Genomic DNA, 26,760 nt, shown 5'->3' on the forward strand with positions numbered 1-26,760 from the left:
TGTCACTTTTTTAAGGAAAAGTCATTTTCATTACATTCAGTCAGGTGGAGTTCCCTCTGCTCTGACTTTGTAGCCTCAATCTCCAGCAAAGTGTACTTCTACTTACAGCATTGAGTGACCATCTCATTTGACAGTAGTTTTTATTTCAATATTTGCTCATCATCTCTGAGAGCACGCTCCACTATTACTCCAGAGAAAAATACTTCTAGCCACTTCGTAGTACAGAACTTGAGTATCACTAAAAAAGCAACATACTGTCAAAGCTTTTTGTCTTGCACTCCTCTGACCTGATGCTGGAATGCCAAATTCCAAAGGGAGCAACAATTTATACTGCATGTGAAAATGGGTTGGCAAGTTGACTCTGATTTGAGGCATTGCCATGGAGAATGCACTAGGGAACTATTGACCCCCGTGCTCTGTTTAATTCAAATAAAGGCACTGCGACAGGCCATCTTCCATTTGCCTGCAGAAGATAGGTCCCTGTGTATGAATATATGTAGCTTCTAGCAAGCGTAAGTGAGCCAAATTGCGAGCTTGACTGATGATAATTTGGTTGTTGCTGTAATTCGTGGCACATTAGGAATTGTTCAGTAAGTGCTGTCCAATCACAGAATCACATCTAATGTTAAACATTGTGTTCTGAGCTTTGCAACTACTGGCTGGTTAGATTATAGTCAGTACTCTACCTGTTGTAGACAGCCAAAGGGACGTGCTGTTTTGATCCAATCCGACATACGGCCTACGTACCTGGCATCGCATTGGTACTGGAACTCATATACCACATTACTCATTTGTGTGCTTTGACAGCATGTCTCTTTCAGCTATACAAAAATACTTTTAATGCTGCATCCTTGCTTACTCTCACCTTCGTCTAAAGCTAGCAGGGACTAGAGGGAGGTTTGATGTCACCAGATTAACTGAAATGCTAACAAATTTAAAACATTTTATTAAATTGCCCCTTTTTGGGAAAGGAACCATTTTGTCAAATCAAAGCAACAAACCATTTTTTTTCAATCCAAATGGGGTGATCAAATGCCCTTCTACCAAGCCTGTGCTGTTCTGTAACTGGACACTGGGAGGTGTACATCAGCAGTCAGCTGAACATACCATGCTGTGTTTTGTTTTGCTTTGTGCTTTCTGAAAATCTTCAGGATCAAGGAAAGACCATTAGGCCCAAAAAGCCTGTCCTGTTTTCAGAGATCAAGCTCCGAGAATCATAGAATGACATAGCACCGAAGGTGGCCATTCAGCCCATTGTGCCTGTGCGTAATCTATCCCGATTCTTGGAATGTCTGCTCAATCCCTTCTTCCACAAACTCATCCAATTCTTTCCAACCCATTTATATTCTCCTATTTCAATTACCCTTATTTTACCATCCTATTATTCATTGGATGAAAAAAAATCGCACTTTATTTCTTCTAACTTCCTCATTTTTAACTTGCCACTCAGCATTTGAATCTTTATTTCGACTTCGACTTCCTCCTAACATGTTAAACTCTGGCTCAGGTTAAAGGGCACTTTCTGTAACCAGCTCCAAAGTGCCTATGGACTGAAATTTGTTCACATGAAAGAGAATAATGTGCTACCAGACTAACTGTTACTGTTTTGCTTCGCGCATCACACCGCAGATTGTGTGAGTTATCTTTGTACACCCTAGAAGGCAGTAATAGCTTGCTGACAAACTATCTTTTAGGCTAAGGTCAATAGTGCAAGCTAATTTTTCTAGGAATATAATTACACTGAAGCAAAAGAACACATCACCCTACATAATATTTAAATAGCTTCAAAAGACCACAAGAGTCCAATGTCCTAGGAATCATGTCCAGAACATTTGAACTGAGTCTCTGGGTACTCCACTCCATAGAGCCCCTCATCTTCTGCATCATGGAAACAGTCAGACAAATGCAGAACCAGAGGAAAGTTGCACTTTTCTCTTGCATTTCAAAACCGATTTTACAGCACAAAATATCAAAGCAGTTTATTCCCATTAGATGGGCTAACCTGTGTTTATTAATCAGTTCTATAATTCCAGCAGATAGGATATGAACTGCATGCAGTCTTCTAGATAGCCTGGGTTAGATTTGTTTGCTATTGACGGTGAATTTCCACATCAAACGCTTGCTTTCATAATTGGTTGGCTCCACTATCAGTCTATACACTTTTATGTCAGAAATGTGAAGGAATTTCTGATGTAATTACCTTGGGAATATATGGAATTACTTCCTTGTAGGAAGGTCTCTGTACTAGATGATTCCTATAGATATCTCTCTGAAATTCCTTGCCCCAGACCACCCAACATCAAAGGATACAGCTAAATGTTCATTTTAAATTTATATTTCACATGCTTGAGGTTATATGAAGAAAATATAGAAATATTACAATGGAAGGTTTCAAATAATGGCAGAATAGAATGAAAGTGAGCAGCAGGCAATTTGGCATCTGTAAAGAAAAAAAGATGAGTATTTTGGGTGTATAGCGTTCACCAGAACTGGGAACTAAAGGACACAGGCAAGCATTTTTATTAAAGGTTTGGGTGGGGGTGGGGGGGGGGGGGGGGTGCGGTAAAGACAAAAAAAAAAAGAGGGAAACCATGGCAGATACTCCAATCCTGGAAAGGGAGTTCATGGCTGGAAATTTATGCCCCTCAAATGAGTGGGCTGGTGGCAGGGGGTATAAAATTGAGTGGGAGGGAGGGGGGGCCATTCCTGAGCCCCTCCCGACCCCACTGCAACTTTACACGGGGCAGCAGTGAGAAACGGCCTGCCTGCCCCAGGCCAATCAAGGCTCATAAGTGGCCAATTAACTGGCACTTGAGGGCCTCCGCCACTGCCGGGAGTATTTTACCCTTGGCTGGTAGGTGGCTGAGGCGTCCTTCTTGCAGACTAGTGGAAGGGCCTCCTGATCAGGCACCCTGCGTGCCCCACAGAGGGCTGCCCCTGAAGCCCCAACCACTCCCAACGCACCACACTTCCTTCCTTCTCTTTTCCCCCCCCCCCCCCCCCCGCCTCACCAGCGAGGCTCTAAAAATTAACTTTCATTCCGGGGCTGTCCTTCATCTTGTTTGTGATGGCAGGGTGCAGTCCCAGAAGTGGCCACCACTCCCGGTGGCGCTGCTGGGGCTAAGAGCTACTGACCTGCTGATTGGGCTGCAGCTCCATTAGGCAGGACTACCTGCCTCAAGAAGGTGGAAGTCCCACCAAGGCCAATTCAAGGCCTGGGGAGCGAAAATACCCGGTCTGGCTCCCCAGGCCCAGCGGAAGTGGGCTTGCCACCAACTTTTCAGCTGGTGGGTGGGAGGCCCCGTCCAATGAAAAATTCCAGCCAATGGATGTATGAGGCCTTCAAATTGGTTAATTAAAAAATAACACTTGGGTTGAAAAGATCATCCCAGTGAGGTACTTGGAAAGACAAAATTGAGAGTGAACAGACAAGAGGATGAAAAGGCATTCAAGAGAGACTCGAACAAACAAAGTGAGACAATGGGAGAACTTGGAAAAAGAATTAAAAATCACAGCAAATGCAGAAGATCTAAAATCGAAGTGAAGAATTCTGAAAAAAAAAACAATGGCTTTACCTTTTTCAAAAAAAATTAAATGCAGAGGCTCACACCCCTGCCAGCCCCATGTTAACAAGAGATTTTTAAAATGGTCAACCTGTCTTTTTCCATTTTCCCTTCCCCAATGCTCCCCTCCAATTCAGAAGCATCACCTACTGCAAAGAAAGTGAAGACTACAGCTAACGTCTGAAATTAGTAAAGTTTGTGTTTATACCAGAAGGCTGCAGAGTGTCAATGGAAAAGATGTTCCTGAAGTCTGCCTTGACTTACTGTTCCATAGAGAGATCAGAGTGGGAATGGGAGGAAGAATTATAATGTCGAGTCACAAGAAAGTCAGATTCACACTCGTGGACAGAACAAAGGCAAGTTTATGTGCTCTCTCCATTGTACAGGAGATTGCACCCTAGGCAGTCAATATAGTATACTAGGTTGGAAGCATATTAATTGCTGTCTCCGATCAGGTGGATGGAGTGTTCAGTCCCTTGGGCAACTAGCCTAGCCCAGCAGCACCAAGACCAGCCACATTACTACCCGAGCTGCTGCAACACAACTGAAGATTGAACCAGAGACCACCCGAGATGTTCAGCTTTGTACCAGATGGTACTGTTACCCACTGAGCCAATAGAGAGTTTTCAATTCATTTTCTCTGCAAAGAACAGTAATGGGTTGGGTTGAATTCAGAAGCATGGAGTTTATAAGTTCAGAGTTCTTTTAGAATTTGTAAACATTCTAGCAGATCTCCCGTGGTTTTGTTTGAGCGTAGCCTGGTGTCCAGAATCGCTTGTGACGTTTACATGCTAATCTAAACTATCCCTTTTTAAGGCCACTGTTCAGCTGTTCCCTATGACAATCCAAGTAATTGTAATTGCATGTAAATTCTCAAAGAACTAGAGGTCAATTACCAACATTTAAAAAAAAAAAACGATCATCTCCCTAAGTGTGAAAGATGGAGTTAGGTTGAGCATACATCTGCCAAAGACTTTTTTTTTTAAATGTCAGCCATCTATTTAATTTATTTATATATTATACATACTTTAATATTCTGGATGTCACATTTTGTTGTATATTGAATCATAATTCTGGTTGCTACTTCATGGCAGACTGAAACTAACCACGCTGCAAACATTTCCTGACCAAACTACGAGCTCTGGCTAACTTGAGCTTGAGTTTTATGCAACAAGTAGAATTTGCAGCCTTAAAGGGAAACAGTCCCACCTGAACAGGTTAAAAAAAAATTCTGAGAATCCTGCCTTATCAGCTTCTGTACAAACTGATACATTTGTACAAGTTTTGTTTAATTTGCTGAGTCTTTACACCTATCAGAATGTCTCCATATTTAAAGCTTCCTACACTCCATCCTTAGTTTAGCATAATCTTTGCAAATCAGACATTTTATTTATTATAATATACACTTAAATGCCTTGTGCGTCCCCCACTTCCTTTGCCCCATCACTGGCGGCCTTCAGTTGACTAGCTGTCTCCACATCTCTCTCTTTGAAATGCTGCTGAGAACCTATTTCTTTGACCAAGTGTTTGGTCACCTTTCTTATTATCTCCTCCTTTGGCTTAGAGACAATTTTTGTCTAAATGCTCCAGTGAACACCTTAAGAAGGTTTACTATGTTAAAGGTGCTATATAAATGTAAGTTAGAATTATCAATGTGAACAATCTAGTGGCCATCTGCAGAAATACACTGCTAAATTGAAGCATCAGCATGAGAGTGGGTGACTGATATAAAAGCAGAAAATGGTAGAAGTGTGCAGCAGGTGTGTCAGCCTGTGAACAAGAAAAGACAGATTAACCGAGGTGGGTGCATGTTTTATAAGGGAAAGGAAGTGTAAATTGGTCTTCAGTGATTTTTTTAACAAAGTGACAGCCAAACATATCTCCTCTTCAAACATCAGTTTAAATATTCTTGTCTAAAACTGAAGTCCTTTTGAAGAAGGAGTGTGGTTGTAATAATAGTCCTTCAAGGATCCAAGTCCTGAGACGTATATACGTTCTGTGTAGTCGCAACATCCAACCTGGTCTGCTTTCCATTCTGTCTATTTACCTGCTGAAAAGTCTCAAGGGAATTGATTCATTTTGTGTCAAGGTGGAGCAGACCTATAATTGGACTGGGCATAAATGATTCGCATCCACTTATCAACACAGTAAAAGGGCGAATTTCCAGTGCTTCCTTTTGAGGGTGAGGTATTACAATTAGTCGCATTTGAATGAGATCACTCACAGCAGCTTTCAGACTTTGTGGCCTTGAAATGCAGTAGCAGGCATCAGGTCTATGAAGATGGCTTTGCTGCTTGTAGTCAGCCAAGCTGCTGTGATAAGATGTCGAGATTCTTGTCTGGAGGAATGCAGTTAGGAGCTTAATGGCCGTCTTTCTCCCCACTTTGGAAAACTACTTCCAGTAATCTTCAATCTTGCACCTATCTAGCCTTCCAGACAAATTGTAGCTCATGATGTTTCTGGGTTAGTTGACCTTTCTCAGTGCAGGTCCATATCCTAAATTATAATCTAATTGATATTTTGCAGTAGAAGCTAGGAATTGTGTATGAGTCAAATCTGACTGACTTACTCTCAACAAATCAATTAAAATATTTCATTGCAGCACTGAGTTCATTTTTCTCTGAAAGGTACCAAGACTAAAGTAGTTTGAAAACCCTCTCACTGCAGGAATTGGAGAATGAAGATTGAAGTTCAAGCATATCCAAACATCCCTATCCTAGCCAAGATACACTGGTTTCCTTGCCCAGGGAGTCAATTCTAAGACCTCTTCTTTTTTTTTTGTCAATTTAAATTCTTTCTACGTCTCACTGCACCCAGACAATTCAAACAATCTGAATTGTTTTCTTCAGTGCTATGTCTGAGCCCAATCTCTCCGCTCCTCTTACTCAGTATTGCTGTTTTCGTTCTCTGCATTTGTTCACCCTCTCTGCTGCACTTCCAAAAGCTGATCTTTAATCTGAACATTTCCTGCCCTCATCTTTCCCTTTCCTCCTGAAAACCTTTCTTTGTATCTTTGGATGTTTTTTTTTACCCCAAGTTTTTTTTTTCCTCTCTGCTTCATTTCAGTTATGCCTTACAAAGTAACCTTTTCACATGAAGCAATATATAAATGCAACTTCTCTTTTTGTCCCTTCATTTTTTGCTCTCTGCTTCATCCCTCTCTTTTGCCCCATTTGCCATTCTCTTTCCTGTTTGCCCCCATTCCTTTTTTTTAAAACCCTCTTCCTCCTCTTCTGTGTCCTGTAAACTCCAGCCCTCTTACGTAGCGTTGTCATTAATATTTCAATGAAGTATGATGCTCAATTTTGTATGCAAGTCATAGTCAGAGAGTCATTTATGCCACAGAAGGAGGCCATTCAGCCCATTGAGTCCATGTTGGCTCTCCACTGAGCTATGTAGTCAGTCTCTATCCCCGTAGCCCTGCAAGTCTATAAATATAGTCCTTATCAAAAATAAGGTAAATTTAAAAAAAAAAAAACCTATTCTCCCCTCTATTCCAAAGGACGTATTGTCATTTTCAGCCTAACTTCGAGGTTTTAAACAAATTTTGGCTTTCGTTGGTTTTATTGTGGAAAAAGAATGTTTCTAACATTAGCTGTCAAATCCCAGTGACTTTTGAGAGGAATGGTCAAGACTGACCATCCCATACCAATCATAGCACAATGGATTAGAGAGCTAATTGTACTAATTACAATCCAGTTTAATATCCAGTACAAATGTCCCAGTCTATTTCTGTGACCTTTGTGAGAGGAGAATGCTGGGTGTGGGTGCCCAGACCTCAAATTAAGTGTGCAGAAATAACACCCCTTGAACACTTTCATTGCTGTAGAGGACATGGCTTGCAATGTCTGCAGAGTAATGTAAAACTCAGCTTCCAGGTGGTGCCAATGAATACATTAAGGCATCATGGTTTCTGTGCTGGAGACACACTCACTCACTGCAAGGAGTAACTTGGAAATGATGAATTGTGAATGGATTATGGCTTTGTCGTCATTGCAGATGTATTTACTCTAATCTCCTGTTCAATGTTTTACCTTCCCCCTACCTCTTGTTGGAGTATGGTTCCACAGAGGTTGGCTTCACTCTGGCATATTGCCCAATTGGCAACCATTTCTGTGTGCCCTAGGCAATGGGTGTCATCAGGCTGTTCATCCACAGGCCAATTCTGTCGTCATCTGATCTCACACACAGCAGGGGATATTTCCTAGCAAGCAAGAGGGGCTCTCACCTTGGCACAAGAACATGTGAGGCCATATAGATGTATTTTGAGCATCCTTCCTTACACCAGCATTTCCTTTGCCTTGCCTATGAACAATGCCGCAGGAGATCTAATATAGCATGTAGTCTGACAACCCAAGGCTGATTTGAGGAAGTAAAGTTTCAGCAATACAAAACAGGAGGGACCTAGGCTTGGCCTATAGAAACTGCCCCACATTGTGGATACTTACAACAGCACCAGGAGTAGCTGTCAGCAGTGGAGAATCCCTGTAGGGTCTGAAATTCAGATTAACCAAGCAACTCATCTTGTGCATATTGGCTGAGGTACTGTAATGTCAGGTTTGAGATTTTCAGGTTGCACATCTTGCTCTTTTGACTGACCTTCCATACCTTTGGTCGCAAATATCAAAAACCAGTTGAGCAGACTGAAGTGGGATGACAAAACTAACAACATGTGTCCTCCAAGGAACTCTGTTTGTTTTTATTTCAAATGATAAGCTGAATCTTATTAATTACCTGATGGGACTCAATGGTAAATTACTTTTGGGGAAGGAGTTTTGTCAAATTATGTACTGCAAAACTATTTAGCATGTTAAGCAAACTGTGTAATCTTAAATAAATTTAAATTTAAAGCCTTGGTTTTGTGCAGAAAGGTGAATTAGATAGTACCAGTTGTCATTACTAACTTTTACCACCTAGTTAACCTGTCTTTTTTTTTGGTCATTGGATTGCTTCAACATAGAGTCCTGGAAATGCCACAATTTCATCCAGTTAAAGATTGGGAAGATTAAAACTATTATCTTTAGCCCCTGCCACAAACTTTGTACGTCTTTTTTCCCCCACTGATTCCATCCCCTTTCTGGCAGCTGTCTGAGTCAATCACACTTTCTGCAGTCTCCATGCTGGATCTGGACCCAAATGAGCTTCTGACCCCATATCTTTCCATTTAACAAGAACCACCTACTTTCATCTCTAACGTTGTCTGTCTCAGGTCATCTGCTGCTGATATTTTTTTTAGATTAGAGACACAGCACTGAAACAGGCCCTTCAGCCCACCGAGTCTGTGCCGAACATCAACCACCCATTTATACTAATCCTGCACTAATCCCATATTCCTACCAAACATCCCCACCTGTCCCTATATTTCCCTACCACCTACCTATACTAGCGACAATTTATAATGGCCAATTTACCTATCAACCTGCAAGTCTTTTGGCTTGTGGGAGGAAACCGGAGCACCCGGAGAAAACCCACGCAGACACAGGGAGAACTTGCAAACTCCACACAGGCAATACCCGGAATCGAACCCAGGTCCCTGGAGCTGTGAGGCTGCGGTGCTAACCACTGCGCCAACCATGCCTTTGTCACCACTAGACACCCATCCTATCTTGCACCAGTTCCACTCTCAACACCTCTGTGCTTGCTGGGGACGTTGCCTCCCAGTCCCTCAGTGTCCCGAATTTAAAATTCCCAACCATGTTTAAATTCCTCCCTATCTTTAACCACCTCTAGCCTCACAACCCCCATGCCCCCTACTTCAAACTTTGCATTTCTTTGGTTCAGGTCTCTTATGCATTTCTCCACCTCCCATTGACGGCTGTGCGTTCAGCTATCTCGGCCTTGCACTCATATATTCCTCTCTCAATCTCTCCATCTCCCTTTCCTTTTTAAGATCCTCCTTAGAACACATATTTATTCCAACTTAAGCTTTCAGTCATTGCTCCTAATATCTCCTTTGCACCAGCATCCATTTGTGCTGGGTCATAGTTCCATTGATGAAAGACTTGCATTTATATAGCACCTTTAACAATTTTCCACATTAAAGATGCCATATAAATTCAACTTGTGGTTGTAACACCAGCAGAATTGGTGCTAGATTTAAAAGAAAAGTGGAATATAGACTGCAGATCAGGCCAGAGCTGTCTGAGTATGTATTAGCAATGCAAATGTAGTGTTGGAGTAAACCAGTTTGTCTTTGCACTTGTGTAACAGCTATAATGCAGGTACAGCCTGAATCAGGAGTCATGGTTTGATCTGACATTGGAACAAAGTTAAGATGTCTGTAGCAGGTGCTTGCTTCCTTTAGATTCAGGATCAGTTTGGGGTGTTGCACTGTTCCGACCACACAACATTGTATTTATTTGATGTCTTCAACGAAGAAATATTTCCCAAGATGCTTCAGAGAGATGTAATCAGATGAACATGGATGCTGAGTCAAAGAAGGAGATATTTGGAGGGGGTGACCAAAAACTTGAAGGCAGCAAAAGTTCAGTGTTGGAGTGCACTAACTGCACTTGACTGGCAACCAAGAGAAAATCTCGCTTTTTTTAGCTCCTGGTCACTTCACGTAACACATGAAATTAAAAATTATCAATAGTGTGTTTAAATCCATTTGTGACCTCCCCACTCCCTGTCTCTGCAACCTCTTCTGGACCTAAGATTCCTCCAATGACACCCCACCCCAAATCGCCACACTCTCTTTCGTCCCCTAAACTCCAATCTCTCAAACATCAGCTCCCATCCATGGCTTCACTCCTCCCCATCTCTGCAACTTCCTCCAGCCCCACAATCACTCCAATTCTGCCTGCTCACCCCCAACCCAAATGGTAATTTTTTTCTCTGACTCCAGTCTCTCATACATTTGCTTCATCATTGGCAGCCATTCCTCAGACATCTAAAATAAAAACAAGAAATGCTGGAAATACTCAGCAGGTCTGTAGAAAGAAGCAGAGTTAACGTTTCAGGTCAGTGACCCTTCATCAGAACTGGCAGAGGTTAGAAATCTAATAGGTTTTAAGCAAGCAAAGCAGGGGTGGGGCAAGAGATAACAAAAGAGGTGTTGATAGGACAAGGCCACAGAGAATAACTGACCAGGTGATGGAGCAAAGGCAAACAGTATGCTAATGGTGTGGTGAAAGACAGTGTTAGTGCAGAGTCGGTGTTAATTGACAGAAAACTGAACAGCCTAGCCCCAAGCACAAACCTGAAAAAAAAACAGTGGGTATGCACCATAGAAACAAACTAAAATAAAATAAACACATAAAGAAAAAATAACTAAAAATGAAAAGGGGGGCCCGTCATACTCTGAAATTATTGAACTGAGTGTTCAGTCCTGGCAGGCCTGTAGCGTGCCTAATTGGTAAATGAGGTGCTGTTCCTTGAGTTTGTATTGATCACTGGAACACTGCAGCAATCCCAGGACAGAGATGTGGGCATGAGAGCAGGGGGCAGTGTTGAAATGGCCAGCAGCTGGAAGCTTGGGGTCATGCTTACGGACTGAGTGGAGGTGTTCCGCAAAGGGGTCATCCAGTCTGCGTTTGGTCTCCCCAATGTAGAGACCACATTGTGAGCAGCGAATACATTATGCTAAATTGAAAGAAGTACAAGGAAATCGCTGCTTCACCTGAAAGGAGTTTTTGGGGCCTTGGATAGTGAGGAGAGAGGAGATAAATGGGAAGGTATTACACCTCCTGCGATTGCAGGGGAAGGTGCCGTGGGAAGGGGACGAGGTGGTGGGGATAATGGAGGAGTGGACCAGCGTTTTGCGGAGGGAACGATCCCTTTGGAATGCTGACCGGGACAGGAAGATGCATTTGGTAGTGGTTACCACAGACATCTAAGTTTCCTTCTCTAAATTCTCTTCCTGAGCCCCTTCAGCTCTCTGCCTACTGCTCTTTAAAGCTTCCTTAAACCACCACCTCTTTGGCTCGATGTCCATTTTCCTTACGCTTTTGTAACGTGCCTTTGAATGTTCTTCTAAGTTAAAGGTACTGTCGGAAGTGCTGTCTTTCAGATGAAACCTTAAACTCGGGGTCAGTCTAAGTTGATGTAATGAGTCTAGTGTCTCTATTTTGAAAACAAGCGAGAGAGTTCTTCCTAGTGTTCTCGCCAATATTTATCCCTCAACCAATATCACTAAAAGTAGATTGTTTGGTCTTTAACACATGGTTACTTGTGGGACCTAGTGCACAAATTGGCTGTCCTGTTTCCTACTTTACAACAGTGACTACACTTCAAAAGTACTGCATTGACTGTAAAGCACTTTGTGACATCCTGAGGTCAGGGAAGGTGCTATGTAAATGCAAGTCTTCCTGGTTTTCTTAAATGCAAATTGTTGGTGAAAAGGAATGAGGGCACCAGATGCTATGACTGAGATTGTGTTTAATATATAATCAATATTTCACACCAAAGTAATTGCACAAGGCCAAATAATTGTTTCCATGAACAAATAGCTCAAACGTGCGACATGCTTTTAAACAATAGGGAATTGGGAGTAAGCGAGGCTCGGGTGTAGCTTTTTCACTTCAAGAATATGCTTGTGGAATGAAATATCTATTTTGAGGTAGGCAAACTAAATGGATTTAATCTCTTCTGCAGAGCAACTTTTTTGAGAGGGGATATTGTGAGAAAGTAGCTAGAGCCATGGAAGTTTACAAAACAGAAGGAGGCTATTTGATCCATTATGTCTCTGCTAACTTTTTTTTTTCTTTCTTTCCTGCAGCAATCCAAAGCTAATCCCATTTTTCTGTATTTTCCTATGCTTCAAATCTTTGCTCTTTTTAGGAAAAAGTGGATAATGGCTTCTGCTTTGACTGTTCCCTGTGGCAAAGCATTCCATGCTCTAACACCTTTCTGTATAAAGACTTTTTTTCCCTGAAGCTCTGTCCTCACTCTTGGTGACAATTTTATAATTGATGACCCTTCTCACCTAACTCCTCAACCAGAGGAAATAGTTCTTCCATATTCACTTTATCAAAACCCTTCATAATTTCAAAAACTCTACTGAATCTCCTCTTGGCTGTCTCTGCTCCAGTGGAAACAAATCTAACCTACCCACCTACCAAAGACTATTGAAAAGGGATGGGCTTGTTGAGTCCGATGGCTTTTACTGTTTGAGAATTCTTCAGAACTAATCAGTGTTTTATAATTTTGCGTATTGGGGTTTCCAACTTTTGTCTTTTTCTTGCCTCACTCCTCTAGTGTGCTCTATTTAATCTTTGCAAAAGGTTAAGCTGTTTAATGATTTGACTCTGAAGACAATTTTTGAAATACGGGATTATTAATTTCTTTTAAACGGCGCAGTAACTTGAAAACCTTTTGCATTCTTTTAGGGACTGTTTTCCCTTGTTCTCTGGTTCGATGTCTCCTTCCTCTACTTTAATATCAATAGCTGAAAGAGGATTTAATGCGAATAAAGATTTGAAACCAAACATTTCCCAGATCAACAGAGCAGCCTTCCTATTGCAGTTACTAGGGAGAAACTTAAAAGATTTTCACTTTTATTACCAGCACTGTAATTATGCCCAAGAGTGATGATATTGATTCTCACTGAGAATGTTAATGACTCTTAACATTTCCCTATTGGGAAAGGTGGGAAGGAAAGGTGATTCATTTTGCAAGTGCCTGTCACTTTTACAGTCCTATTATACTGATGAAGGGTCCTAACCTTATTTGTGCCCAACAGAGTCACATTAAACAGCCTGTAGGTAAAAGTAATAAAAACAAAGTGCTGGAAAAACTCAGCAGGTCTGGCAGCCTCTGTGGGGAGAGAAGCAGAGTTAACATTTCAGGTCAGTGACCCTTTTTCAGAACTGGCAAATATAAGAAATGTAAAAGATTTTAAGCAAGTAAAGCGGGAGTGGGACTGAAAACTGAACAGTCCGTTAACACCCTATCTGTACTAATGCTTTGTCTTTCAGCACACCATTAACATATTGTTTGCCTTTGCTCCATGACTTCCTGGTCAGCTATTTTATTTGTTTGTTTTATTTATTTAGAGATACAGCACTGAAACAGCCCCTTCGGCCCACCGAGTCTGTGCCGACCATCAACCACCCATTTCTGTGACGTTGTCCTATCAACACCTCTTTTGTTATCTCTTGCCCCACTCCCGCTTTACTTAAAATCTTTTACATTTCTTATATTTGTCAGTTCTGAAGAAGGGTCACGGACCTGAAACGTTAACTCTGCTTCTCTCTCCACAGATGCTGCCAGACCTGCTGAGTTTTTCCAGTACTTTGTTTTTATTTCAGATTTCCAGCATCTGCAGTATTTTGCTTTTATATTACTGCAGATGAAAGTGTCTGGTTTAAGGAGACCTGAGAGTTATTCTATCAAGTAATGTGGTGAATTAAATTTTGAAATGTGTCAATTTGATACTTTTGAGTTGCCTCCTGTCCCTTTTAATCCAGGCCACTACCATCTCCAAAATAGGATTTCTCTACTGCTTTCCTTGCCAAAAACCTTGTTACAACCCTCCACAAATCCTGAGAGTACTGTGGCCCTTGCTGTCCCTTGCATCACTATTGCTCCCTGTCCTTGCCAAACTCCAATGGCTGCTCACTTTTTCTTCAACTTTCTCTATGATCTTGATCCTCTCTACTTCTTCTGCAATCCCTTCCAGTCCTATATCTCCTCTTGCACCCTCAGCTACTCCAGTCCTGCTCCACTATCCTTCAACCACTAAGATAACGAGCTGTTCTCCCTTAGCACCTCTGCCTTGTCACCTTCCCCACTGCCCTCAAAAGTCTCCTAATTTTTTTTAAATTATTCAACAATGCTTTTGCTTCCTCCTAATCCCTCTTAGAACACTTTCCATGGAAGTAGGCAGAGAATCCCTATCAACAGATCGTGTTATAGCAATCTGTAGTAGTAGTGGTACCACCACCACCTGTTGTACCCCCAGGTTATAACTGTGTAGTAGGGAATGCAAAGGCTAATCTTGATGTCATTCTTTGCCCTTCACTCTGGAGATGTAGGTAAAGCTGAAGTGAAGGAAATACCTTTTCTCCCTCAGCCTTCTAACTGATGTAGGGGACAGTTTTTCTTGAGCATGAATGTGGCTACAGAAAATAATTGCTCCCAATTTTAGTTAAAGCAAAACTTGGATCAAATGATACTATCAAACTCTTATCAAATATTGAATTTGGAAGAAAATCTGTCTCAGAGAAATGTCTCCAAGTTATATTAGAATATATTCTGGTTTGGGGCCTAGTGTTGGCTCTTGGGGCACAGTCTCTCTAATCTCTCTCGACTCTGAAGTGGCCTTGGTACCAATTTGCTAGATATCGGGTGTGATTATTTCAAAAAGGATTAATTCTGATAGCAATTTTAGTTGGAAGCGTGACAAAACTCCAAGCCCTTATGATGTTTACCGAGTAGATCAAAGCTTATCTGAAGGGCCCACTTTATGCTTGATCCCTTTTTGATATAATGACTTGCAGTGTTGTCACTCTGTTATCATTAGGAATGATGAGTGTGAAATTTTCCTACTGTGTGGAACAGCCTGCAGTACAATCATGAATTTTGTCTTTCCGTAGTTGGGTTATATCTGAAGAATTTGAGGAGTATAATGTGCAAGGTCTGTCACTGGTGATGGATGTAATTTGAGATACTGAGTAGAGTACTGCACGATAGTGTTGGTTTACGTGCAACTTCTTTTCGCTGTAGCAGTTCAGCAAATCAGCTAGCAGCACCAGTGACATAAGGATATTCTCGCCATAATACTGGTGGTCATGGGCAGTAGGAGCAATCTAAGATGATGAATGAAGAAATCCAATAACTGGCAATTATACAAAACCCTTAACACAAAATGTCTGTAGGCACTTCACAAAAATTTAAGTGGATGCTAGCAGGGATAAAAATGCAAGGCAAGGACATGACTTAAGACGAGCCTTCTGAAGAAAAAGGCTGGGAGTTTAGGAAGAGATTTTTTTCCCCTGTAAGTGGGACTGAGGGCTGTGCCACTGAAAGTGTAAAAGAGAGCTATGATGTAAAGGAGGCAAGAGTCAGAGGGGCATGTAGGATTAGAGGTTTCAGAGATGGGAATTTGTAAATGAGGTTGAGAGTTTTGAATTCAATGTACTGAGGGACTTTTTTCTGGTCAGCTGTGTTAAATATGGTTTCCAGGCATCAGAATCTTTAAACCAGCCTATTGATTCAAAGTACACATTCTGTCCCAATAGAGATGCACCTCACTTATCTATGGCGTCAGTCTTAACAATGTTAAGTTTTTGAAAGTTTTACAGTAAGAGGTTGGGCAGGGAGTTGAATCCTGTGGAGGAGATGAGGCTGGGAAGTGACCAGAGGAGAGGCTACAGAGTGATGGGAGATCAGGGTCACTGTATGGAAAGGGAAGAGGGTGAGGCAACAGAAAAGTGAGTTGCGATCTTCAGGACACAAAATCCTTTAATTTCTCACACTTAACATTGGTGGTGAGAGAGAGGGCTGAGAACAGGTGGTATAGCATGAAAAGAAGTGTTTCTCTTTACGTTCTTCCATAATCCCAGTGCAGTAGAGGGATTTGGGTGTCAGGTGAGAGAGAAGCCATTGTTTCAACATACTCTCCATAACATTAAGGTGTATTAGCGTAATTGTACTTCTTTTTCCCTACACCATGTTGGTATCAATTCATTAAATAGTCCTTGTGATAAATTACACTGAAACCAGTCAGTTTTATGATCAAATGATAAATTATTTCCCCTCAAACAGCACCTGACATGTCTTGTTCTCTCAAAATCTTGTATGCTGCTAATTTGCGTTGTGGTTTAACCTTCCCATCACTGAAGGCTTTTATTTTATATTTTAGGGAGGACGTTTGACGACGAATCGGACTCCACTTCTACATTTGACCGTAAGTGTGCTTTTAAAGTGTGTTTTATGTTAAAGGTGCGTGTTTCACTACCCTCACCCCTGCAAGTAGAGCTTTCACTTTTGGTTCAATTATGTTGCAACGTATATTGTGATGATTAGAAACTAGCCCAAGTGCATTCATTCCATGTGTGACAGCAGTCCTTGAATGCTGAATGTGTGCTTGGTTCCATTGTGTGCTTTGATGTTTCAGTTCAGTTGGTACCCAGTAAAATAATGATTGTTGGACTGAGGCCGACAAGTATATATTGCAAGCTTGTCCTGTCAAATTGCATGAAAAGGTTAATTTCTCTTTATGTTTATAAGCCCATTGTCTCTAATGTGGTGTTTTCTGGTAATCAGTCTGCATCCTTCAGTGGGCAGTTGAGGTACATAATGTCAGAAAAGGAAATTAAATGGGTTTCTCGAAGGCTGGTTTCAAATTAACAATTGGTATAAGAGTTCTGTAAAACTGATTTTTCTGGAGGGTTTAGTGTTAAAATATACACAACCTTTTATCGCTGTTGTAAAATCTTCATTCTCCAGCCTTAATTGCTTCTTTCCTTTTGTAGTAATGTGTATATACCCTGTCTGCCCTCTTAGCTGGTCCTTCACTTCTTTTTATAAAGCTACTTGTCTGTTCAGTGTATAATATTCCTGATTTCTTAATATTTTCTCTGCTACTTCTCTGGTCCTTCACTGATTGTTTGTTTTATTTTAGGATCTTTTGCAGCAGGTTTTTATAGACACGCTAATGAAAGCCGTCACAGTTTCCTACAGGACTGGTGGGAATGAGACAATTTCTTTGTTCTTCTGCTTATAAAACCATCTCTTAGTTAATCAAGGAACGCAAAAAGGAGCCATGAAGAAGAATGGGTTTAATCACTTAGATTAAAGGGTGACTTGATTATGGTACTAGGCTGTAGGCACTCTTAAAACTTCTGATTTGTTTTTATTGTTTACTTTTACATAGAAGAGACAAAGAAAGAAAACCTGGAGATGAACCATTTCTTTGATTTGTGGTAAGAGAGGAGATGGAGAGTAGAGAGTAAGGTGGAAGTTTTCCAATTGCCCCAAGAGTGAGTTGGGTGAGCATGATGTTGGAAAACTTAACCTTTGCACTGCCATGTAGGGTGGCCACCCTTCATTGCCCCTGACTCGGTTAAAGAGGCAATGTGTTAATATTGGAGGAGGAGGGTTTGAACAAGTTTTTATTTTCTACAGCCATGGTGGATGATTTGCTCTGAGAGATTAATTTGCAATGCATTCTGATTGGCTGTCATTTCATGTTGGTGCCAAGGCAAACGCTGTATCAGTGCAACATTTGAAAATGTCATGTTCCTATTTTCTAGAAATTAATTTTGCAGTCCCTGATCTGATTGTAATGCTGATATTAGCACTTTGCTATCTCTTTATATTCATGACAAGATACCTTGTCTTTGGCACCGACAGACAATGTAGCTAAACCGATCACCATTGACAGTCATCAATTACACAGAGTACACACTAGTCTTGTGCTTTGCAGTTATTATATTGTGGTATCCTTTGTTCCCTGGAGATACTGGGACCAGATCAGAGACATCCTTCTGCAGATAAACTAAATCCACCACAACATTAAAACTGTCAGTATTGTGCCAGAAACTTTTGATCAGTAGAAATTCCTTGCCAATTTTTTCCTCTTCTGGAAGTGTTGATCTCTGGCAAATGTGCAATGCCTCACCCAAGTCACTTTATTTAAACCTGTGTAACTTGACACTGAATGTTAGCAGGCTGTTCAACTGTGCAAGGCATCACCCATGAGCTTGATATCTGCATGAGCACTTTTGAGTAACATTCACCTGGAATAAGAAACCTGTTAGCTTGAATCCCTTTTTGTCCCCCCACCCCCCACCCCTGCACTCCACCTCACCCACTTCCAACATAGAGGTACTGTGCTCAATCTTAGCCTCCAATTGTTGACCCAGCATTGCTTCAGCGCTCTTTAGATTTACCAGTATGTCAGAGGAATTCTTTTACCCACTAGGCCATCAAAGAAGCTTAATGATGCTCGGCTTGTGCTACTTTGGTCTTCTGCCGAGAGGTCCATGAAAGTCAACCAAGATGACTTGCTCACCAATATAACTTTTATTTCCTCCTTCCCATTCAGGTTGGGTGTTTTCCTGGATGTTTATCACGTGACATCCTGCTTCTAATTGCTCCGTCTCCACACTTCCACCATTGGTTGCCCAACATGCCTATCCTCATGACACCCTGCCTTCCAATGCCAATTAGAAATGAACAGACTCTTTGTTATCCAATTGGATGATTCTCGACTCTGTAAAACAGACCTTTTCCCCAGCTCCAATATCTTTATAATTAAGCAAGAGTGAAAGAAAATGGGGGGAGGGAGGAAAAGAAATTTAATGGCCCATGATTTTTCTCTCCCTGGATGTTGTGGTAGTGGCCTGGAGCTTAATCTCTAATTCCTGGAGACTCCAGGTCATTTTTGGAGGGTTGGTAACCCTTCCCAGTAGTGGCTTGTTTCTGTCTAATGTCTTGCCCTAACTCATTGTCTAGACTTGCGCTTGGGTGAGGAGAATTGCGGAAGTAAACACAAGTACTTGGAGCACCGCTACTTAATGTGGTCCATGTCACAGTGAGGAAGGTGAGGCAAAAAAAAAGGAGGGTTGGAATTTAATGCCACTACTCCCAATAGCACTGTTGGGACTGAAGAGGTGCTGGCCCTCTGGCTGGCAGTTCTTGGATGTGGGACTTCCTGCCTCAGGGGTGGAAGCCCCGACTGAAGCCAATTAAGGGCCTGAGCCATGCAAAATAACAGCGTTGGTTTCAGGCCCAGCAGAAGTGGGCTTGTCCCAACTTTCTAGCCGGTGGGCAGGCTGCTGCCTCACCGTTAAATTCTGGCTGGGGTATATTCGTATGATCAATGCATTGACTGCGTGTGTGTGTGCCCATGTATAGAGGATTATTCAGTGTGGAATGTGTGACCACAAGTGCCTCAAAGTGCTGAATCATTCGTGGCATTTGAGAGGGAATTAGGTAAACTGCCAAGTCAGGCTTCTGTCTTTTAAGCAATGATAAAGAAGCAAATAGAGTGGAGCTTTGTGTTGCACATCAAATGATGACCTTTCACCTAATCCTTCCTTCAAATTGTGCATGTTAGGAGTATGAGGACATGGAGGGAAATGGAATTGGAGCAGACAGATTCAAACTGTAGTCAGCACCAGCCTGGGTGTAATGGCTGGATGGCTGCCTTCTAACCACAAATTTCCATGATTCTAAAAAGGATGGCTTCCAGTAGTTGCCTGAATGGTACTGTTTTGGCTTTACTTACATTGGTGAGCCCAGATGCATAGTCCATTTTGTATTTCTGAAAGAATTTAAACTGACGTCTTGTGCGTATACAGTCAGTGCAAAATTTGACCGTCTGGCTGTTGGGGGAAGGTTCACACACAACTTCCTCCGAAACTGAAACAGCATGGTCAGCCGACAAACAGACCCAAAAACAGCTGCCTTCGCCTGCATGCTTCCTAGGCACTGTTTACATTTCTTTTTGACACTGCTGCAACATTTAGTGTGTGTATATATATGTGTAACAGAAAATGCTAGAAGTATTCAGGTTTGGCAGGATCTGTGGAGAGAGAAACCGAATTAATGGCCGGAATTTTACGTTTGCCGGACAGGAGCAGTTCACCAACCAAAAAATCAGTGGTAATCCCGTCGCTGCTGGGCCTAGAGATCCATACTAGATTTTTATGGTCCCCTGGCCCTTAATTGGTCTTAGGCGGGACTTCAACCTCATTGTGGCAGGAAGTCGCGCCTAATGGAGCTGCCGGCCAATCAGCGGTCTGGCAGCTCTAAGTCCCAGCAGCAACGCCGGGAGCAGTGGCCACTGCTGGGACTGGAACCCAGCTTCAAGATGAAGAGGAAGGATGGCCCTGCAAAAGAGGTACGTTTTTGGGGCCTCGCCAGGGGTGATCGGTTGGGCCCAGGTGAGGCAAGGGGGGTGGTGGCGGCATGGGGGTGGTTGGGGCATTGGGCCCCAGACCATCAGAAGGCCGCCTACTTTTTTCAGGCAGCTTTTATCAAGCCTGGGCCGCCTGCCTACCAATGATGAAATCCCTGTGGCGGTGGACGGAGGCCTTTAAGTGGCCGTTAATTGGTCACTTAAGAGCCTTGTTTGGCCTGGGGCAGGCTGGCTGTTTCTCACTGCCACCCTGTGTAAAATGGTGGCGGAGGTGGGAGTGGGTCGGGAAGGGCCCCCTGAGCCTCCCACTCCATTTTATGCCCCCGCCCACCAGCTCACTCTTTGGAGGGTGGGGGGCGTAAAATTCCGGCCAATGTTTCAAGTCTGTGACCTTTCATCAGAACTGGAAAAATAAATTTATAAAATCCTTAGAAATAGGAGCAGGAGTAGGGCATTTCACTCCTGGAGCCTGCTTTGCCATTCAATAAGATTATGGCTGATCTGATTTGTGAACTTAACTCCACTTTCCTGTCTGCCCTCCACAACCCTTGACTCCCTTGTACATCAAAAATCTGCCTGACATTAAATCCTCAGCCTTCATTTTTGTCTGGGCTAGAGAATTCCAAAGATTATTGACCCTCAGAAGAAATCCCACCTCATCTCTGTCTTAAGGGGGACCAGGTAGCTCAGTCGGCGAGCATGTGGTTCAGAACAATGTGAACAGTGCAGGTTCAATTCCCATTCCGGTCTGAGGAAGGCAGTGGGAAACCACCTCATATACCCACTTTCCTAGTCATGCTCATCTCTCCAGGTGGAGAAAAAGAGCAGAAAACGTGTCCTTGGGCAGACCACTACCACAGCACGGCTCTGCCTTAAATGGGAGACTCCTTTTATTTTTAAACTGTGCCTCCTAGTTCTAGGTTCCCCCATGAGGGAAACATCCTCTCAGCATCTACCCTGTCAAGTTCCCTCAGAATCTTATGTTTCAATAAGATCACCTCTCGTTCTTCTAAACTCCCAAGAGTATAGGGCCAACTTGCTCAACCTTTCCTCATAGGACAACCCCTTCACCCCAGGAATTAGCCTAGTGCACCTTCTCTGAACTGTTTCTGATGCAAATATATCCCTCATTAAGTAAGGAGACAAAAACTGTACACTGTACTCTAGGTGTGGTCTCACCAATGCCCTGTACAGTTGTAGCAAGCCAACCCTACTTTCGTACTCCATCCTCCTTGCAATAAAGGCAAATATTTCTTTTGTATTTATATTTATATTTCTTTGCAGACTTTGTGTCCTCCTCACAACTTGCTTTCATACCTATCTTTGTATCGCTAGCAAAACTGGCTACAATACATTCGGTCCCTTCATCCAAGTCATGAATATAGATCATAAATAGTTGAGGCCCCAGCACTGATCCCTGTGGCACTCAATTAGTTACAGTTTGCCAACCTGAAAATGCCCGTTATCCTAACTCGCTTTACTGTTAGTTAGCCAATCCTCTAACCATATTACTATATTACCCCAACACCATGAGCTCTTCTCTCGTGCAGTAACCTTTTTAAGTGGCATCTTATTGAATACCTTTTGGAAATCCAAATACACTACATCTACTGGTTCCCCTTTATCCATCCTGCTTGTTACATCTTCAAATAACTCTAATTAATTTGTGAAACATGATTTCCCTTTCATTAAAACCGTGTTGACTCTTTCTGATTTGTATTATGATTTTCTGAATGTCCTGCTACTACTTCCTGAATAATGGATTCTAGCACTTTCCCAATGATGGATATTTGGCTAACTGGCCTATAGTTTCCAGCTTTCAGTCTCCCTCCTTGCTTGAATAGAGGTGTTAAATTTGCTGTTTTCCAATCCGGTTGGACTTTTCCAGAATCTAGGAAATTTTGGGAGATTGCAAGCAATGCATCCACTATCTCTGCAGCCACTTCCTTTAAGACTCTAGGATGCAGGCTATCAGGTGCAGGGAACTTGTCGGCCTTTAGTCCCATTAGTTTCCTTGTACTTTTCCTCCAGTGATGGTTAGTTTTAAAATTCCTCCCTCCCTTTTGCCTCTTATTTTCTACTATTCTTGGGATGCGTTTTGTGTCTTCTACTGTGAGGACAGATACAAAATACATGTTCAAAGTCTCTGCTGTTTCCTTGTTTCACATTATTAATTTCCCAGTCTCATCCTCTAAGGAACCAACACTTACTTCAGCTACTCTCTCTTTATATACCTTGAGAGCTTTTACTGTCTTTTTATATTTCTTGATAGTTTACTTGTACTTTAACTTCTACCTCATTATTTATTTTAGCCATTCTTTGAGAAAATTTTAGAAACCAGCAATCTTCTGGCCTACCACTAATCTTTGCAACATTGTACTCTTCTTTCAATTTGATGGCATCCTTAACTTCCTTAATTATCCACAGATGGTTCATCCTTCTTGTAGAGTCTTTCTTAATGGTATATATCTGAGTTATGAAATATCTCCTTAAATATCTGCCACCTCTTCTACCTTTTTAACCCATTTTCTCAGTCCACTTTAGTACACTCTGTCATCAGACCCTTTTAATTGCCTTTATTTAAGTTTAAGATACCTGTTTCTGACCCAAATTTCTCACCCTCAAACTGAATGTGAATTTCACTGTTATGATTACTCTTGCCTAGAGGATTCTTTACTATGAAGTCATTAATTAATCCTGCCTCATTACATATTACCAGGTCTAAAATAGCCTGCTCCCTGGTTGGTTTCAAACTATACCGTTTGAAGAAACTGTGCAAATACATATGAAGATTAAAATTGCCCACAACTATTGCAGTAAAGTTAGAGATGTGACAGGTTTAAAGCAAGTATAGAAAAAGGGAAACTGTGGAGGGGAGGATAGAACTAAAGGAAAGGTCTGTGATAGGATGGAAGACAGGAGAGATTAAATGACTAAAGGGATGATTGTGCGAGGCAAAATGGGGTGATATTGGAACAAGTGAAGAAACAGATGTGTTTTAGAGTAGGTGTGAATGGGAATAGCAGAATCATTACCAACAGCTGCCAAAAACAAAAAACAAAACAAAATGGGGGTGGAGGACATCATCTGAAATAGTTGGACACAAAAGTTGAGTCAGAAGGCTATAAAGTGTCTAATTGAAACGATGAAGTGCTGTTCCTTTACTTCTCCCTGCTGTTGGCATCATTATTCTGCATGGATGTGCATTGTGAGGTGTCGATGGGTCGACACCAATTAAGTACTTGAACTTTTTTCAACCTAGGAACAGTGACCCTGCTTTGTCTCGAATTGTACAATTAGACTGGGATTTAGAATCTATTTTTTTTCCCCTCTCTTCGGTTGACCTTTTTCAGTTTCCAATCCAATGATTAGGTTTTACATATATAGCTGGGCCCCTCTGGTGTGTCATATATCACATCTGAAACTGTGCCATTAACATATGCTGCTTGAGCATATTGCCTGTTTGCTGAAACTTTTCAAAGTTGGAAAGAGCTGTGGTGATTAAAATGATCGTGCCTATCCTTTCATCTAATTTGAAGGCGTTTCTACGAACATTTTGCCATGTTATAAGGTAGGAATTGTGCAGTTCTGCAGGAGGCCTCGAATTCTGAAAGATTTTGTTTTTCTGTTTTCTGCTTTTTCCTTTCAATTCACCTCTGGGGGAAAAAATAGATGGTTATACATTTGTGAAGAATATTGCTGACTAGTATTGAGGGTTGAAGTGCCTAGTGCTTGTGTACAATTCTGAGAAAATACATAGTAAAATCTCTCTTTGCTAATTTTACTACGTTAACACACAAGTTACTGTATAAACAGTTGCCAATTAAGCTAAATCTCCAAAGCTAGCCTGCCCTTCAATATTTCTCATTTTCGTGATGAGGCAGTGTATAATTTATCCTGAATCTGGATCTTTAGAATAGGAATGCCTGTTCGCTTGAAGCATTGACATTTTTTTTAAATGTTGATGGCGTCTGATTGGAGTGGGCTCTCGAAGCCAGACAAGTGAGACCAATCCTAACAGAATGGATTCACCAATTGATAAGGTCCATAATTGTAACACTGCAGAAATCTGCTCCTGTCTTTATTTGGTACCACAGAAACCGGCACTGTGTTAATATCTTTTAAAGTTTCCAAGTGAGCTGGAGGTGAAAGTTTCCTAAACTCTGGCCAATTTTGCATCTCTGTGCAGATTTCTGCTTTCAGTAAATTCATGCAATTCTACTTCCATTCTGACTGAAGTTTCCTTTGGCAGATGAAAGAAAGGGGTGTGTGTGTTTGTTTTTCTCCAGCCAGATTGAGTCAATGTTGAATTAGTTATTGTTCCAATTCCCATTGCCTTGTCCAGGCCCTTCCCTTCAAACAAAAACTTTCAGAAAGCAGTGGAGACTTTGAATGTTATCAGTATAAATGACTGCAGCATTGTGATTGCGAACCCAATGTTCAGTAGCTTGATTTCTTTTTTGCCGAACTGAATGTTGGGTTCATTTTGAGGGCTTCTGGTCGACGCATACAACAACATGAAGCACAAATGAGGGGGGTTGAGGGTAGGGAAGTACAAGTGTACTGGTAGAGAAGGGAGGCACTCTTTTCTTACATTCCAACAGTTCAAAAGGACTTTTACAAAAGACTGTAAAGTGCTTTGAGACATCTGGTGGTCGTGAATGGTGCTATAAAAATACAGATTTTTTTTTCACTTGGAAAATTCAGGCTGTTTTGTTGGCCACGTCTTCTCTTGTCTATTTATAAATGAGAATTTGGATCTCCCCTGTCTTTTTTTTCTTTTGGGCCTCCTTATCTCGAGAGACAATGGATACGCGCCTGGAGGTGGTCAGTGGTTTGTGAAGCAGCGCCTGGAGTGGCTATAAAGGCCAATTCTGGAGTGACAGGCTCTTCCACAGGTGCTGCAGAGAAATTTGTTTGTTGGGGCTGTTGCACAGTTGGCTCTCCCCTTGCGCCTCTGTCTTTTTTCCTGCCAACTACTAAGTCTCTTCGACTCGCCACAATTTAGCCCTGTCTTTATGGCTGCCCGCCAGCTCTGGCGAATGCTGGCAACTGACTCCCACGACTTGTGATCAATGTCACACGATTTCATGTCACGTTTGCAGACGTCTTTATAACGGAGACATGGACGGCCGGTGGGTCTGATACCAGTGGCGAGCTCGCTGTACAATGTGTCTTTGGGGATCCTGCCATCTTCCATGCGGCTCACATGGCCAAGCCATCTCAAGCGCCGCTGACTCAGTAGTGTGTATAAGCTGGGGGTGTTGGCCGCTTCAAGGACTTCTGTGTTGGAGATATAGTCCTGCCACCTGATGCCAAGTATTCTCCGAAGGCAGCGAAGATGGAATGAATTGAGACGTCGCTCTTGGCTGGCATACGTTGTCCAGGCCTCGCTGCCGTAGAGCAAGGTACTGAGGACACAGGCCTGATACACTCGGACTTTTGTGTTCCGTGTCAGTGCGCCATTTTCCCACACTCTCTTGGCCAGTCTAGACATAGCAGTGGAAGCCTTACCCATGCGCTTGTTGATTTCTGCATCTAGAGACAGGTTACTGGTGATAGTTGAGCCTAGGTAGGTGAACTCTTGAACCACTTCCAGAGCGTGGTCACCAATATTGATGGATGGAGCATTTCTGACATCCTGCCCCATGATGTTCGTTTTCTTGAGGCTGATGGTTAGGCCAAATTCATTGCAGGCAGACGCAAACCTGTCGATGAGACTCTGCAGGCATTCTTCAGTGTGAGATGTTAAAGCAGCATCGTCAGCAAAGAGGAGTTCTCTGATGAGGACTTTCCGTACTTTGGACTTCGCTCTTAGACGGGCAAGGTTGAACAACCTGCCCCCTGATCTTGTGTGGAGGAAAATTCCTTCTTCAGTAAGGTCTGTTAAACCAAACTTGCACTACCTCCTAAGGGAGGTATATCTGCCAAAACCCTCATATGTGGCACCTTGATAATTACTGCTGTTCCTTCTCTGCCAGTAACTTTTTTTTTGTTTTAAATTCATTCCTTTTGAAATAGCTTTGTGATCAAAAGACCATATTTTAACCATTTTTATGGGTGGGTGGGAGTTCCAAATTCATTCTTGCTTGTCTTTTGGTGACTATTAATATGCTCCTAGCATGCACCCAAATTAAGGGGCACACTGCTTGAATTGCAAGGGAAGTGCTTTCAACATGGACTTAACATCTCCTAGACCTCCTGAACTGCTGATGTTGTATTCAGACGAAGGGCATGCTTTACACAAACTGTCCTCTTCACTGTTAACAACAAAAGCTTGAGAATGATTGAGCCCAAAGCTGTGGTGGCACAACCAAAACCCAGTGGGTACTGATGTATTGGACAACTGTAGCAGACAACCTCAATGTTACCATTGTGCCCAGAGTC

At 42.1% G+C, this 26,760-nt stretch overlaps 1 protein-coding gene across 5 annotated transcripts in view; it reads left to right on the forward strand.

Annotated features, from left to right (window-relative positions):
* ptprub (protein tyrosine phosphatase receptor type Ub) overlaps window positions 1-26,760 on the forward strand; it is an 833,961-nt gene that overhangs the window by 28,336 nt on the left and 778,865 nt on the right. For all 5 annotated transcript variants that reach the window (XM_068011591.1, XM_068011594.1, XM_068011592.1 and 2 more), the window contains exon 2: window positions 16,369-16,413. In XM_068011591.1, the coding sequence (XP_067867692.1) occupies window positions 16,369-16,413 (45 nt within the window). The remainder of the gene's footprint in view (window positions 1-16,368; window positions 16,414-26,760) is intronic.

The sequence above is a fragment of the Heterodontus francisci genome, chromosome 31, assembly GCF_036365525.1.
Source record: "Heterodontus francisci isolate sHetFra1 chromosome 31, sHetFra1.hap1, whole genome shotgun sequence".
NCBI lineage: Eukaryota > Metazoa > Chordata > Chondrichthyes > Heterodontiformes > Heterodontidae > Heterodontus > Heterodontus francisci.